This window comes from Sipha flava, unplaced genomic scaffold (assembly GCF_003268045.1).
Source record: "Sipha flava isolate LNK unplaced genomic scaffold, YSA_version1 176_pilon_pilon, whole genome shotgun sequence".
In the NCBI taxonomy this organism is placed as follows: Eukaryota; Metazoa; Arthropoda; class Insecta; order Hemiptera; family Aphididae; genus Sipha; species Sipha flava.
In genome coordinates this window covers 3,241,103-3,258,527 of record NW_020272062.1, presented here as the reverse complement: position 1 = coordinate 3,258,527, position 17,425 = coordinate 3,241,103, and the positions used below count along the sequence as shown (strand labels likewise).

Here is a 17,425-nt window from a genome sequence, read left to right as displayed (position 1 = left end):
GTTGGAAGTGTTACATAATAATTAAAGGAATAAGTATAAACTAGTGTTAAAGTCTTGGAAAACCAATTGAAACAGTAAGGGTGGTGATCAGTCAACTAAATAAATTGATTAGATTCATAATACATGATGTCGTAAACTTGACGCTTTTCAAACCTTCATTAAAATAACTATTTTGATGCTTATTGACTATAATATATGACTATTAATTAATAAATAACTAATATCTTTTAATCACTATTTATATCATATAAATTATCAGGGTTTATTACAGGAAAAAATTTTGTGGAGGTGATTTTGAAAATATGTAAGATGTAAAATGTTGATGTATAGTATGCTTCATTACTCATTATATAACACATCTATTTATATATTTTATTTGCAAATCACATGGGAAACTATTACATTTGTAGGTCAGGTCATTCTTTTATAAAAAAAATGTTTGATATTTATGGGGGGAGTTGAATCTTTAACCTCCCTGTATTTGCGCCTGTGAATTATTACAAATATAATTTGAATATTTATGGATACCAATCAAGATTTATTGTTGTTATTTTATAAAGAGAATATACACGGTAAGAATTTTATTTTATGTAATACGTAGGACGAATAACTTTCGAAGTATTATTATTATGATTCAATTTTATTTTTATACTTTTTCAAAAAATTTTAATTTATTTCAGATTTTAATAAACTATAAGAATTTTCAATAATACTTTCAAAAGATTTGACAATAAATGCAATAAATGCAATACATGATTCAACAATCCCAGAAATAATCCTAGGTATAATGAAGCTTTGTATTTTGAAGAATAAAAAAATAATTCAATATATAAAACTTATGATATGTATTCTATAAGTTACCTAAAAATGTCCACACTATAGTTTTATAACATAATACGCTTTAATAGTTTTGAATTGATCAAAATTAAGTTGGTGTGAAAAATTCTAGTGAAATAAAATACCATTATAACATTTTTTTTATGTAAGTAAAATTAATACACATTTATATACCTAGTTGATACAGGCAGAGTTGGACATAATCGATTAATTTACGATTAAATTACGTAATCGATTACGATTAATTTATTAAATTACATTAGTTATTAATCGTTTATTCATTTTTTAAATAATCAATAATTACAGTAATAATCATGATTACATTTGTATAACCATTATCGCCAAAAATATCACATAACCACAATTTTTTATTACGTAATATACTATGTATTAAAAAAATTAGGAATTGACAGAACGTCAACTATTTAAACATTTTAGAGCCATTGATTACAAGCAGTTATAATTGTATGTTTCTAATACTTTTTTATTAAAAATAAATATATAATTATAAAAATCCTATAGTTTTTACATTATTTATTGTTAAATTGTCATCATTAAAATATTAATACTGAGGTACCTATCTACGATATTCTAATTTATTATTAAAAAAAAAGTTTTTTCTAAAAATCATATTTTTTTTTATTGTTGATTGGTATTTTTTTTTCCAATATATATAATAATTGGTATATTATTGTTTAATTTACTCTTTATTTTGTTTTTTTTTTTTTTTTAATATGCTACTTATAACCAATAAATATATTATATATAAATTACATCAAAATGATCAGTAAACTATATTTTTTTTAAAAGTTTATCTCAAAATATAGCTATTATTCAGCTTAAATCTTTATTGAAATACCATTAACCATTAATCGTTAAATTTAGTCATGTTTACAAATTAACATATTTTGTAATTGTAATCAACACTATAGTTACATAATTACTTAAATCATTTAAAATAATTTTATATTATAACTATTGATTACATTAATTTATTTTATAATTAATAATTACAAATTGTAATCATAATCTTTAATAATTAGATTATGATTTGCCCAAAATTTGATAAAGGTAAAAACCAAATTCAAAGGATCACATAAAAACAAATAAAAAATACAAGAGTACAAATATATTGTATAAATATAAAGTTGAAATTTTATTGATGCATGTACAATGGTTATAAATACTGTTAACAATATTTTTAATTATTTTTTTATATTTTAAGACGTACAATCTGTAAATAAATTATTACAATAAGTACGCATGCGGAAATAAATAATATAGCTTGACATAACGTGATAAAAGCAGCCACCCAATGGTGACACTTTATGACATAATTAGGTTGAATTTAAATTTACCTTTATATTTAACTAATTGATATTTAAGTCTCTACTACACCATTTTCTCTTCAGTCGACGAAGAGGGTTACCAGGAATGGTGTCGGAATCTAGAGCAGAGATTAGTGGATTGGAGTGGTTTGACAGTCGGGAGCGGAAACGTTTATAAAAGATTTTGGCAGTTTCTTCTATCGTATTCATTTTTAAATCTGTATGGAGGGTGTGATTAGAAACGTAAAATGAGGCATTTGTGATTAACCGAAGGTTGTGGATTGGAAAGTTTGAATTTTATTTGTGTTTGATTTTTTGGCTGCGCCCCATAACTAGATCTCGTATGTCCAAATGGGCATTAATAAAGTTTTATATAAAAGTAATTTTGTTTTTTTATTAAGTTTAGAATATTTACCGAGTAAGAATTGTAGCGATTTTCGTCTAGAGTTTAAGAGGATTTTTTTCTTTTTTTATGTAGTCTGCCCAAGTTAATCGTTGATCTAGAAACAAGCCCAAATAACGAGAGCTCGAGGATTTTGGAATATTTTGGTTGTTTAAATGTATAGGCGGTACAGTACCATGTTTTAATGTAAAAGTTAGATGGGTAGATTTTTCGTGATTTATTTTTATTTTCCACTTATCGTACCAAGAAGACATGAGGTCTAGGGGTTTTGTAGATTCATGCCAGCAATTATTGGATCTTTGTGTGTGGAATAGATAATTTTTGTCGTCGGCAAAATCTGCAACTGAGGTATAAGGGGTTGTCAGTTGATCAGCTCAGTACAGGTTGTAAAGGGTAGGAGATGAAACAGATCCTTGTAGGACCCCTGCAGATATTCGGACTAAGGACGACATTTCTGATCCAATTTTGGTCACAAAATAACGGTCTTCAAGATAAGATTTGTAAAATAGGTAGTAAGGTAGAGGTAAAAATTTTTTTAATTTATACAACAGACCAGGATGCCACACTTTGTCGAATGCCTGGGCTATACCAAGGAGGACTGCTGAGCAATATTATTTTTTTTCTAAAGAATTAGATATGCAGTCAGTCAGTCTGTGTATTTGGTGAATGGTTGAGTGTCGTTCACGAAAACCAAATTGAGTTTGTGGTATAACTGATACGTTATTTATAAAAGGAGAAATCCGTTTTAATACTAACTTTTCACAAAGTTTACCGAAGAGAGGTAGGAGACTTATCGGTCGATATGAACACGGAGTATCAGAAGATTTACCTGGTTTTAGAATTAGGATGATAACAGCGGTTTTCCATTGAAGAGGAAAATGGGATAGTCTTATGATTGCGTTTAATATATGTGTGAGGTATATAATTGCTTTTTTGGGTAGCTGCAAAGCTACTTCTGACGTAATTAAGTCCAAACCGGGAGATTTTTTGGGGTGGAATAGTTTTAAGTAGTAATGAATTTCACCCGGCGAAACAGGTTCGGTGCTAGATAAAGTGGAAATGGGGTAGTAAGAGAGTTCACAATATGATCTTCAAATACATTATTGACAATGTTGTGGGGTTGGAAGTCTTGAAGCAAATGAGATCGAAAATTTTCACACTTTTCTGCATCAGTTTTGCAAAAGTATTATTTAATCTTTTTACGGGGGGAATTTGTGGTTTTTTGTTTCAAACAAGTATGAGTTGCTCTCCACAGAGAACAATTTTGCGATGTAAGCGAAGAGACCCAAGAACCAAAATTATCATTTCTTAGTTGTTTTAAAATACGTTTGAGCGAAGAAGCAAGGTTGTTGAATGATTGCTTATCAGACGAGAGGCGGGTGCGTTGCCAGAGGGATCTGGCTCGTCGTTTTTTTGCTATGAGTTCACGGACATAGGTAGGAATCGGGAAAGAGTTTTGGGCTTTCCACGGTTTTTTAATAGTGGAACTCCAAGCAGCTGTTTGGATTATATCCATAAAATGTTTAACAGCGTTTTCAAGTTCGTTTGGACACTTTAGTCGGGTTTTTAGGTTGATGGTCTGTTCAATTATTTCGCGGAATTTATTCCAGTCCGTAATACCATCCGTAAGGCTAGCTTGTCGGGACCGTAGGGGAGGTTGAGCATCTAGAGATAGAAGGACTGAAGTATGGTCTGAGCATAGTTCTAAATAGTTATTTATAACATTTTGTAATCTCGTAGGGATATTTACTACAAATATGTCTAAAATATCTGGGCGTTTATTTATAGACGTTGGCCAGTAAGTTGGATCGGGGGGAGCTAATATGGTATAATTTTTTCGATTAACTATTTGGAGTAATGTACGTCCTTTTAGGTTAGACATGTGGCAGCTCCAGAATTGGTCTTTGGCATTTAGGTTACCACCGACTATAAAATAGTGACCTAAATAGTTAAAAAAGTTTTCGTACTGCTGTGGCATAATTTTGTGTTTGGGTGGACAGTATGTTGCAGCAATAGTAATTGGAATGTGATTTAATTTAATTGACAAAATGGCAGCTTGCAGGTAGTTTTCTTGTATACTAGGAAAGGTGGTATATAGTATTGAAAATTTTATAATAATTGCGGCACCAGCGTGGGAGAAGTTATCTGGATGGTTTGAGGTGATTATAACCAGTTATTGAAAATTTAGTACTTGTAGTAAAATGTATTTCAGAGATTAAGGATAAGTCTATTCTTTTTTAATTTAGTGTTAATATAAGTTCATTTCTATAATTTGTTAATCCATTGGCATTCCACATAAGGATGGCTAAAGAGTGAGAAGTAAATGAGTTATTTGACATTTTGACTTAATAGACTGTTAAAAACTGTGGTGAGTAAAGATAGTAGTGGGTTTATGAGTGATTTAAACTCATTAAAAAAATTAAAGAGTGCATTTTCATTTATAGAATTATTTGGTATTTGGGATGAATTATTAGGGGAGGTAGCCTGTGCGTATGTATAGTTGAGTCTTTGAGGTATAAACGTGTTGGTAGTGGGCTGTTGGATGGCTTCACAATCGGTATTTTTAACATTTTTTACAGTATTTTTATTTGTATAATTATTATTTTTATTTGAAGTAGGCTTACGAAGTTGTGTGAGATTTTTGCATACTTGACAGCCCTTGTAATTTGCTAGACGATTACTCATACAGAGAGCACATTTGGCCGGCAAGTCCTTGGTTTTGACACAGTGGGTAGATGGATGTTCTTCGCCGCAACGGACACACCTTGGTGTGTAGGAGCAATATTTTCTTGAGTGGCCATAGTCTTGGCAATTCATGCATTGGATTATGTCTGTTCGTTTGTATGGTTCTTCTATTTTTACTTTAGTGTGGAGAAGTAAAGTTACACTGAATATATCAGTATTAATTGTCGCTGGTTCAAGGTCGAAAAAAAATATAGGAAGATTGATTTTTGTTGTTTTATGAAGAACATTTGTTACTTGGTGTACCGAAAATCAAATTTCTTCAATAGCGATTCCGATCTCCACTGTTGGTGTAGTTGGGTGAAGGTTTCGAATAACTATTCGATATGCTTTGTCATCCTGTGATTGGTAAGTATGGTATTGTGCATTTTTTTCTTTTAAGTAACGAATTGTTTCGCGATAAAATTCAGGTTTGGTAGTTTGGATTTTTAAATTGTTGGTAGATGATTTAAATGTGAAATTTTCCGGGCCGATTAAATTGATTAACTTGTTTCGAAAACCAGCAAAATCTAGTATACCTTTGACAATAATTTGAGGGGGAAGTTTTTGTTTGATATTTTGTGTTTCATCGGAGGCTTCAATGTTTATGTCATTTATATGTGCGTCATTTTTGTTTTCTGTAAAATTGTGTTAATTTTGACTATTACGTCTTGTAAGTGGGGCAAATTTGTTAACTGTAATGAACATTTTCTTAGTGTCCGGAGAATCGGAAGACGAATTATTACGTTTAGAGGTGTTTTTTGATTTTGGAGTTACAAATCCGTCTTTATTAATTTCTTCGAAAGAATTGAAAACGTCATTTGACACGCTCTATATGCGATTTGTGTGCGAGTTTCTTGGAAGATTATTTAAATCGGAATAAGTTGTTTGATTGTTTTTATTTTTTTTGGGAGTGGATGGACTTTTGTAGTTCATTATAATATTACGGTTAACGTTATCTGAAGAAGATAAGGTGCGTTGACTGGTCGTCGATACTTGGCCGCAAGCTGATAGCCGGGGCGTCCCGGTGGTCTTGGACACTTTTACATTATTTTTAATTAACTGGTTAATTATAATTATTAGTTTTTTTTTTTATTTACACTAGTAATTTAAGAAGAATTTTCTTTAGAATATTAGTAACTTTTAGAGTTATTTTTTTCCGTTTTAACCATGTAAAAATGAAAAATAAATATTTATATTTGACGTGTTAGGTGAATAAAACACAGGAAGAGATTATACGCGTGTGTATCGAGTGACGTTCGGAACGCGATTCGTTAACAATATAAGTATTTATTATTAATGATAGTCATAAAATATTCTGCTGATTTTATGCTAGAACACTTTAAAATATAAAATTCAAAATTATGTTCTTCATTTAACTAATCATGGATATTAAAGAATGTTTAGTCTTTTGTTTCGATTCTATCATCATAAAATATAGAAATTAATAACAGGAATTTTTCAAAATTGTATTGTTATTTATATGTAAATTGTGAATTTTCACTATTTAAATATAATTTTAACATACAAACATTACATAAAATGAATTTTGTGCTTGAATTTATTTGTTGACATGTAATAAATTTTGAATTAGTAACACATCGTATTAACAGTTGCATAGTTAGTTTAATGATGAAAAAGTCAATAAATAATTAAATCATTCAAAATGTTAACTTAAATCGACTAAATAATTATTTGTTCGTTGATACAATTATCATATTTGTTATTGATACATTATCTGATTATGTTGATTTATTTATTGAGAAAAATTGTGTAAAAATATTGCATTATTTAGCCAAAATATGAAAAGTATTATAGTAAAAGCGTGACATTTTTATTATATAATAGTTTTTACAATTATTTACTATTGTTGTTAAAAAATATAATTGTATAATATATTATAATATTCAGTAATTGCATACTTCAAATTTACTTCCGTTTAATATAATTTAACATTTAAAATTAATATAAATAGTACAATGAATAACACGACTAACACAAAAGACGAACACTCGATACTGTCACGGTTTTATCAGCTTTTTTCGTAATTTAAAATATAAATAAAAATCAGGATTAATAATGTAACTAAGAATGTACACTACCTACATGTTGAACGTGGATTTATTGAAATATTTTAGACACTTACTAGCTAATGGTGATATATACACAAATATAATGTTTTTGGTAAATGTTGACACGAACACACCAATCAAGATTTTAGTAAACGTTAACGTATGCATTACATGATTTTAACGAATTTTGTAATATATTGAATAAAATATATTAAATTGAATTATTATATTAGTTATATTACCGACATTTAAGACATATATACAAAAATACGGCAAGACGGGAGTTTAATTAAACTATACTTAAAGTTACATTGCTTGTTATTTTACATTATTTATATTACATTTTTATAATACTTAATGCACCAAGAAAAATATTCTCATCTGTTTTTGAAAAATGTTAATTGATGCTATAGGTGCAGTTATACTTTTTTTTTTTGCAATACGGAATACTATAATTAGCCATCAAATTCCATATTTACTATTAAATTATTAGGAATTATTTTACGAATTACTTAACAACTATTAAAAGTAAGAATATTTTTATTGGCTTATATAATAGTCAACAGAAAAGTTTAAAAATAATTTTTTCAGAATAACTATGGCTTTTTAATTGTCAATGACCCTTTTGTATGATAATTTATAAAAATTATAAATAATATAAAATTAAATGAACTTACGTGTGCCATCAAATCGTGTTGCGATAGTATCCAGAAATGTATTCTGTGGTGCCAATAATCCTTTTCTGGCAGGCATTTGTTTAACCCTAAAAAAAATGTAAGTTATTACAATTTTAATAGTTATAAAACCTAATTAGGTTATCTGTATTATTTGTAAATATTAAAAAAAAATTAAATCAAATTAATTGCAATTAACATAAAATATTACATAAATATTACATAAAAATAGTACACTATATTTGATGTATTTTTTTTAATATTTTATAATCATCACACATAACAAAGCCATTATTCATGAAAACTAAATATTTGATAACTATTTAGTCTATATTAATTTTTATGGCAACGATTTTTAAAAAAGAACAAGTTATCATTATCAAGTTTAAATTTTGTTATTATAATCAGACCCTATTTCAAACTTTCAAATACTCTTAAAAAAATTAATTTACTATACCAAATGTTTTTATTTTATAAAACTGGTTGAAATAACTTAATGATAATTTATGTTTTGATTTTGACATAATATTAATTTTTTTTAGTCTTTATGCTTTTCCCTAAAAAAATGTCCCTATTTTTAAAACTAATAACTAGTTTTTTTTCAGTTTTTTCGTTCATCACGGAAAAAATAAAATTATATATAAAATGCCATAGGTATTTTGTATCCAATTTTTAATTTTATAAGATTTAATATGAAATTTTTAATACAAATTTACTGACTAAAAGTTATCACGGACAAAATGAAATTTTTATAATAAAATCAACAAATTACTTGTTACTTGTACTCATTCAAAGTCTAGAAGAAATATATTGATAATGACAAATATCAAAATAATAATTAAGGAATATCCCATAAAATATTATCTACATTAATGTATGAAAAAAAAATCACGAACCTAAGAATTTAACAATTTAAGAGAAAACGTATATAATGTGTTCAAAAAAATATTAAGTACAAATAAATTACTTAATATATATTACCAATTATAAACACAGATATTTAAAAAAAAAAAATGTTCTATTCACTCATACAATATTAAAAAATTACATATCTAATCAAAAAATTTAGTCTAATGTGAAATAACAAACCACTTTTACTATTTTTCAAAACTGATTAAGCTTTCTTTTATTTTTAAGTTTTTAGGGTAATTCAGACAAAAAAGTAACGAAATATTAATTTAGATTGGGGTTTGAATAAAAAGGATACTCAAAGACTTATTTTCAGTGTAACAATTATGAATTTTGTATCCAGAAATGACAAAATATACTCACCTTTAGTCTTACTGTTAACTAATAAATCAAATAATATAAAAAATGCTAATACTATAAATATTTTTCTCTTATTTATGTTACTATCGAAATCGATACATACATACCCCAGCTCGACTAATTTGGAATTTTTGGAATTTTTCTTCAAATATTTAATACAAAATTTTATGAATTTGTAGAACGTATACGATTTTGTTTTTCCCGTTATCGAATGAAAATAATGAATGAGACTGGAATAATGTGATTTCAGTCCCACCCAAGGTTAAAAATTAAAAAACTCATAGGCTTAACTACATCATAATTTTGTACGTAATTAATATGAATATTTACGACCGTTTTTTAAAATGTATACGATCACCCTTAGTCAATTAATAACGTTATACCTATAAATACTTTTTATAAATTGATTTTCATCTTTCATTTCCCTTTTCATGTTTTTCGTTGATTGCGAAATTTGTAATTTATATTATATGTTATTGTATGAATGTGACACCACAATATTCAAAACATAAAATAAATAAAAAAATCTATTTATATGTATATATTTTACAAGAAAACATAATACGTTTATTTGTAATTATTAATTTCATATTTTATATTTAATTACATTTATGAGATCATTTAAATTTAATTATCTTATGAGATAAAATAGATCTATTCAATTAAATATAAAAATTTAAAGAAGTATAATTATAAATTTAAATAACAATTCAATTTATTTTAAATTTTATACATCAATATATTTTAATATTAATAAACTAGTACTTCAAGTTTCTCTGGAGTGATCTTAAAGTTCTTATTAATATACGATAATATACTTTTCAAAAATAAATGTAACAAAAGTTGGAAGTTCGAATTTAAGTTTTGTAATATAATGGTATTTTTTTTTTAGATTCTGGTCTTAATAAAAATATTATGCAGTCATATATACATATATATTTATAGTCTGAATAAATCAATATGAAGTGTTCCTATTGGCGGGTTTTCTAAAAAATAGTGAATTTAGATCATCTATCATGATTTATATCAATAAGTGTGATCTTTAAAATTAAGGATACAACATAACTCTTTGGCAAAAATTAAGTTAACAAATGACTGCTTAAAAAATTCCTTAAAACCGAAGTATGATTTTTCACTTGAAAATATTTTAGTTAAGTATGAAACCAATCTTAAAATACGTCAAATTGTTGCCACATAATTTTCTAACACCATTATTACCGATTTTAATTAAGATAATACCAACAAAGATCAAAAAAAAGTAAATTTTGAGAGCCCGACTAGGCAAAATCAAAAGAACATTAATACGTAAGAAAATAAGAAATAGATCGAATTTATTCTAGGTTAGTAAATAAGTAAATTCCAATACATAAAATATGGAAAAATGTATACAGTTTTAAAAAATAGTTATTATTTTTACTCAAAACCAGGAGAAATAAAGCAAAGGTTTAAGTTTTCAAATGTATAAATTAACACAAACTAGTATTCCGTCAACATATTCCTTTTTTGGAGTAAATTTAATATGAACTGAAAAACAAAGCATTTGATGGGGATCAACAAATTCAGTTCAACAGAATAACTGATTTTGGTACAATTCTCTTATATAACAATATAGTATTATAAATATAACAATAAGCCAAAGTTATATTCCAGGAATAATTATTCTCACGTTTGTATATAAATTAGGAACTTTTAAAAACTCAATGATTCAAAGGTAGTTATGATGAATAAATATTTTTTTCGACTAATTTTACTTTTAAGAATAAAAATAGTTACATAAACAATTATGATTCTCCCCTCTACAAATTGTATTTCATTATCATCACATAGAACTATAATGAGTATTTGAAATAACGAACAGATTTTAAAACAAAATACCGAACAGTAAATTTCTTAAATGCAACTACAATAACCCTACAACAAAGTTTGTTGCCTAGATCTATTATCCAAATTAAAAATAATCAAATTCCTAACTTATAAGTACATAAAAAGTTTTACCATATTTTTTTAAATCTAATAAGTTAAGTTAATCTTTCGCATACTTATGTCTACTATTATAAGATTTGAGATATCTCGAAGATCTGTCAGAATGTAATAATACGATTATAAACACTATTTATTATAGATGATCATTTAATTTTTAATAAAAATTGTATTTAACATACACTTTGTGTTCATAGATATTACATTGTGAAGATATACGATGAATATAATTGTTATGCAAAAAGCTAATAAAATAAAAAAAATAATTCTTATGAATACCTCAATAATAATCATTGAATGATCGATTAAAAACTCAAAGAGTAATTCTAAAAGTTTGCAAAATTTATCTTGAAAATATATGAAACAATGAAACAAATCTATACATCTTTCAAAGCTTAAAATACCAAACCAATATACATATCAACAATATATTAATAAATTAAAACATCGATAAATATACTAGTATAAAAAGAATTTTATAAGGAAACAAACATGAAAATCTATTCAATAAAATCAAAATTAATGATAATATTATAAATACTAGATTAAAAATGCAATAAATAAAGTTAGCACTAAATCATTATTTATAAATTATTAAATTTTTTTTATATTTTTTTTTTTTTTTTTTTTATTAATAGCTTCTAGTATAAAACTATAATAGCTCAACGATACAAAATTAATAAATAAATATTTTATTTTTTAAATCCAATATTCAATAATTATTGTATTCTTATTAAAAAAAAATTTAAAATGATAAATGACAAACATAAATATTTCATGGTTCATACCTCATTTACAAATAAACAATGACAATAAAATATCTTATATTTTCGACTGGATGAAAAAAAAAAAAAAATAAAAATCCTTAATAAACAACAATCAACTAGAAAGGGACATTATACGTAGAATACACGGTAAATTAGGTCCCAAAAACCATTCAATTAAGATTAAAACCACGATAGCTTCAACCCATAGGATACATTAACCATGGATTTTAAAGACTCATTCAACTCACTAGAATAATCTTGTATGATAAAATAATTGTTTTTCTTCTTATATTAACGAACACAGTAAAAAAATATTGGAACAAATAACTATACAGATAAAATATTACCACATGTTTATAATAAAAATATGAATTCTAATTAAAAATTATAAAAAAATAAATATACAATATACATACTTATTATGATGAAAAAGTCTTACAAATAGTTCAATTCAAGTTCACACTATACCGACTGAAATTGTTCCTAAAAATCACAAATAAAATTTCTTTCGGAAGCTAATACTCGCGGAAAGATTTTATGCTAAAGCATGCGGAACTGGCAACTGTGGTTTTTTCGTCTTAACGATAGAAACAAGAAGCTTTGCGAACGCAAATAATAATCATTATAAGTGCATGGCATTCATAAGTCAGCCTATTCAAAAAATCTGACGGCAAAACAAATCACCAACTAATAACGACACTCGTTCAACCTGCTAATTCGACACTATGTTCAAATTATTTTTCAAAACATGCAAATCAGATTTTTTTTCTAACATTTAGAAAGACTAAGAGAACAATAAGTAGATCAAAAACGAAAAAGACAATGTCACAAATTGTTTAAGCTTTCCGAATATATTTTTCACTGATTTAAAATTAATTTGTATGTGCTTTGTACATAAACACGTTTACATTCAATATTTTCAATATTATTAAAAAATATGTATATTATTAAGAAAACAGTTAACAAGCTCATTAATTTTAAAAGAATAGTAAAAATTGTTTGATTTTTTTTTCGGTATTGGTTAATATATTTTTCCTAATCAAACAAAACTTCAATCATTACGAAAAAAAAAAAATTAAAAATTAATTGAATTTATTCTTTCATAAATAATTGTAATTATAAATAGCAAATATATTTCCACTTCAATTTATAAAAGGTGTAAAAATATTTCAGAAAAACAGATTTTTTAGAGTTTTCTAATTTTTAAATATTACTTATCATATACAATGAATATAGACAGTATTTATATCCTACAAGATTATAATAACTAATAATAAAATAACTATATTTTTTCAAAACAAATTGAAAGTCACAATACATTTTGTTTTTCTCTACTTACTGATTTATATCTATATTTACTTTTTTATTTTTAAATTAATTATAACAATACTATGTCATCAAACAGAGTTTAAAATACATACATAATCTATATACATAGTTATAAAAACATAATTCTTTCCTAGTTAAATTATATTCATATTTTAATAATAAATATATACAGAAAATATAAACGTGTAAAGTAAGTTTAAGTTACATTCAGCGAGTAGATATATTTTTTTCTGTTGATTATCATCAATCAATGCACAACTAATATGTATTTTATATATACCCGTGATTTTAATAGATATATATTTTTATAATTTTAATTTAGCTGGTTATTGTAAATATATACTTATAAAATTATTAATAAATATTCATGACAATAAAAATAAAAATTAATCAAAATAAATTATACGGACATTTTTATAAATTATTAGTCAAACGCAAACTATATTGTTTAATTTTACACGAAATTGCTCTTATATTATTCAAAACCAATACGAAGGAAAAAAAAATAGCATATAATAAAAAATAAAAATATTTATTTAAAGGGAAATATAATGGCTGTTTATCGATTTCGGTGGAAATAGAAATTATTCTCTATGTTTGGAAGAAAACAACAGTTATTTTTAGTGGAATATGCACTTATATCACCCATAAGCTTTGTATAGAGAATATTTATATTTATTTCTATACTATATTTATTCAGACAATAGATTTGAGATATTTATTCAAACTAAATTTAAAAAATATATAATATGTACAAAAAAATTAATGGTTGCACTTGGCGCACGAAGAAAGTTAACAGTTCAAAATACTATAAATCATATGTACCAATAATCACTACGTAACTAATACCAATAGTAAATTGAAACATACAACGGTGGTTATGAAATTGTGTTTTTATGGAATCCTAGACTCTACAAGAATTCTCTATGCGGTCTTCACGAGTAAATTCAACAAATTTCAAAATAAATTGCCTTCAATAAAATTTTATTATTTTACTAATGGTTTATATGGCAAAACGGCATAGAAGATTTCATGTAATGGTTAATGAGATTTACAATTAAAAGTAAAAAAAAACTGCTGCTATAAAGTATAAACATTAATAAAATATATCTGTAAATTCAACAAAATATTTATCATAAATATTTATGATTCGTTTGAAATTCAGAATTTTAAAAACAAAATTTCAGTAAAAAACTTTATTAGCAGAGAGGCTATATTTTTGTTTGTAATCGTTAAAAATCAAAATATATTTTCTTGTAAAACAAAAAAATTAACTTTTAACCAATACTTTATACTCGTCTTGGTATTCAAATTAAAAATAAAGAGTTATTATAAATATTATAACAATTTAGAGTAATATTAAAACAAATAAAGAGCAAGCAAGTAATTATTTTATTATAATATTTTTCAAACAATTTTAAATAACCTGAACAATAAGTAATAATGTGCAAAAAAGGTTATAATACATAACATGGTTAGGGTGACAGGTTAAATACAATCGTTAATTTTTTTTGATATCTCAGATGGTTCGAAACATTTAAATGTAATAATGTTACTAACAATATTCATTTTATCGTTGTTTATAACCGAATTTACATTAAACTGCAAGATGATTTTCATAGAACTATATCCGTAAATGTAAAAAATTAATATTAAATAGAATTATCCGTATTGAATGAATTTTACTAACTTTTTTATAATAATAATAAAAAAATACATATGTGTATTAGAATTAATAATACAAGTTATAAAAATAAAAAAGTTTCAATATTCCGTTATATTTAATTAATACAATTTTAGTTATATAGACAAAAATTAAAACTTTTTTTGACATAGAACTGAGTAAAATAATAAATTAATAAAATATTCGAGATATTTATGAGTAATAAAGATAAATTATTAATTTATTTGAGCAAAACAACCACAGCACAAAGATATAATTAAGAAAAATGTGATAAATAGATTACAAAACTAATCGAAAAACATTAATTATTGTTGGTCAATGAGAGCATTCTCCTCTTAGTGACCCTTTGATGATGAATGACAAATTGTTCTCAAACAATATATATGGTAGAATTAGTTTTGGCACAAATCAAAATATGATTTTAAGGGGAAAAAATAGTTCTCGTAGCATTTATTTTAAAAATATAATAAATATAACATATAGCTTAATTTTAAAAGTAATACATTATATTAACGTAGAATAACATTTATTTTAATATTTTCTAAAAAATATAAATTTATTTTTTTTAAGAAGTTGTAATTCATACCTTTTTGAAACTCAAATTTTAAGCCACATACAAACAAAATTTTGAGTAAATGAAATGAAAGTAATTTAATCCTTAAAACAAAATTTTTTTTTTTTATTCTGACTAAATTTATTGCATAGTAATATTTTTTTTCTTATTCAAACACTATTTTGCGTAGTAAATCTATACTAAAAGTGACATTTAATATTTTACAGTGTATGTCATAAGATCACACATAAGCTTCTAATCGGCTCATGTCATATCAATATAGTTTTTCTAGTAGGTACAGACAAGAAACTCTAATATGCAAAAGAACTTTAATAAAATTAAATTCATCAAACAAACGTTAATATTCCTTTATATAACGTACTTAATAATAACTTAAAATTTTCATGCAGAACTTATCTCATATACTAATAGTTTGACTTGAAAATTATAACATTTAAGATTATTTTTTGACTATCAGAATCATATTTTGAGTAAAATAAATCATAAAATAAATAATACAGCTATACAACAAAGAACAAATACTCGGTCCCAAGTATTTAATAGTATAAAATGAATTTTGAAAAATTCTTTAATTATTGAAATTATAATGATAAAAATAAGATTTGAACGACCTTACAGTACAGAAAATTACATATAAGTACAGTATTATAATAATAATCTCAAAAATAAATCAAATATATAATTGTATAATAATGATATAATTTGTAAAAAAATAATCCAAAGTGCCCCAACCAATATTTTGAATTAAAATTTCGATCATTGACAAGTTTACATAACCATCCAACTTATCGCCTTATTATTAATGGTTGTTCATTTTGTCATTCAAGAACTTTACACACGTATAGTCATAAATTAAAACCTTGACCATGGCTTGTACGTGTGTCGGTTTAACACTGCTGTGCTAATTGGAACAGATACTACGTAACGAATTTGCTGATTGTGCAATGGTCTTCAGGATAAAGATAAAATTGCGGTAAAATAAAGTATATCCTTTACCAAACAAAGAAAAAAGACATAATAATAAAGCATTTTCTTCGTTTATCTAGCACGTGGTATGTCCCTTAGAAAAGACGGAAGAAGACAATTTCATCGATTATATCATCAGACCCAATCCCGAGACATTAATTAATCGACAACCTGTTACCCCGATACAAAAGGTATTTTTAAAATTAGTAACGAGAAAAATGACATAGTTCTTTTGTCGATAAAACTCATTGAAAGAAAGTTTACATTCTACCTATGTATTTCATCTTAAATATTATGGTGTGCACCAAAAACGTCACAAGGCATTCGATTATAGCATCCAGAATGTTGTGTTATACCAACAAAAAAAAAAGTTTTCAATTTAACATATGATTTTATATTTAAAAATGCTGTTAATATTTGAGTTTTTGTAAAAATAATGCCATCTGATAATCTTATGTATAGTATAAATCATAGTAACGATTAATCATCAACAAGACTCATGTAACTTTTTTTTAGTCATTCTCATCAACTATAAACCAAAGTCTATAAGTATATAATACCTAATAATTACATAAGATATTTAATTGTTAAAATAAAAATTTCTTTCAAACCATATAAATGATCTTAGTTAGATACTCAAAAACTATATATATTATAGAAAATAAAGTTATTTAAATTATAAGTACGATTTTGGGTACTTGTAAATGATAGGTATATTATAGTTTTATATATTTTTGACAGAACACTACAAGGAAAGCTCTGATCTTTACTGATCGGACACTAAAATTATGGTGGAAGTAAAAATAACTGTACATTTAATA

At 25.1% G+C, this 17,425-nt stretch overlaps 1 protein-coding gene across 7 annotated transcripts in view; it reads right to left on the bottom strand.

Moving 5' to 3' along the window:
- The window catches only part of LOC112680296 (potassium voltage-gated channel subfamily H member 8), a 201,275-nt gene that overhangs the window by 144,696 nt on the left and 39,154 nt on the right, over positions 1-17,425 (bottom strand). For 6 of the 7 annotated variants that reach the window (XM_025550339.1, XM_025550346.1, XM_025550341.1 and 3 more), the window contains exon 2: positions 8,039-8,124. In XM_025550339.1, coding sequence (XP_025406124.1) covers positions 8,039-8,124 — 86 coding nt within the window. Of the gene's footprint in view, positions 1-8,038; positions 8,125-12,467; positions 12,593-17,425 lie in introns of those variants that run through there. The other variant, XM_025550344.1, reaches the window with a different exon arrangement.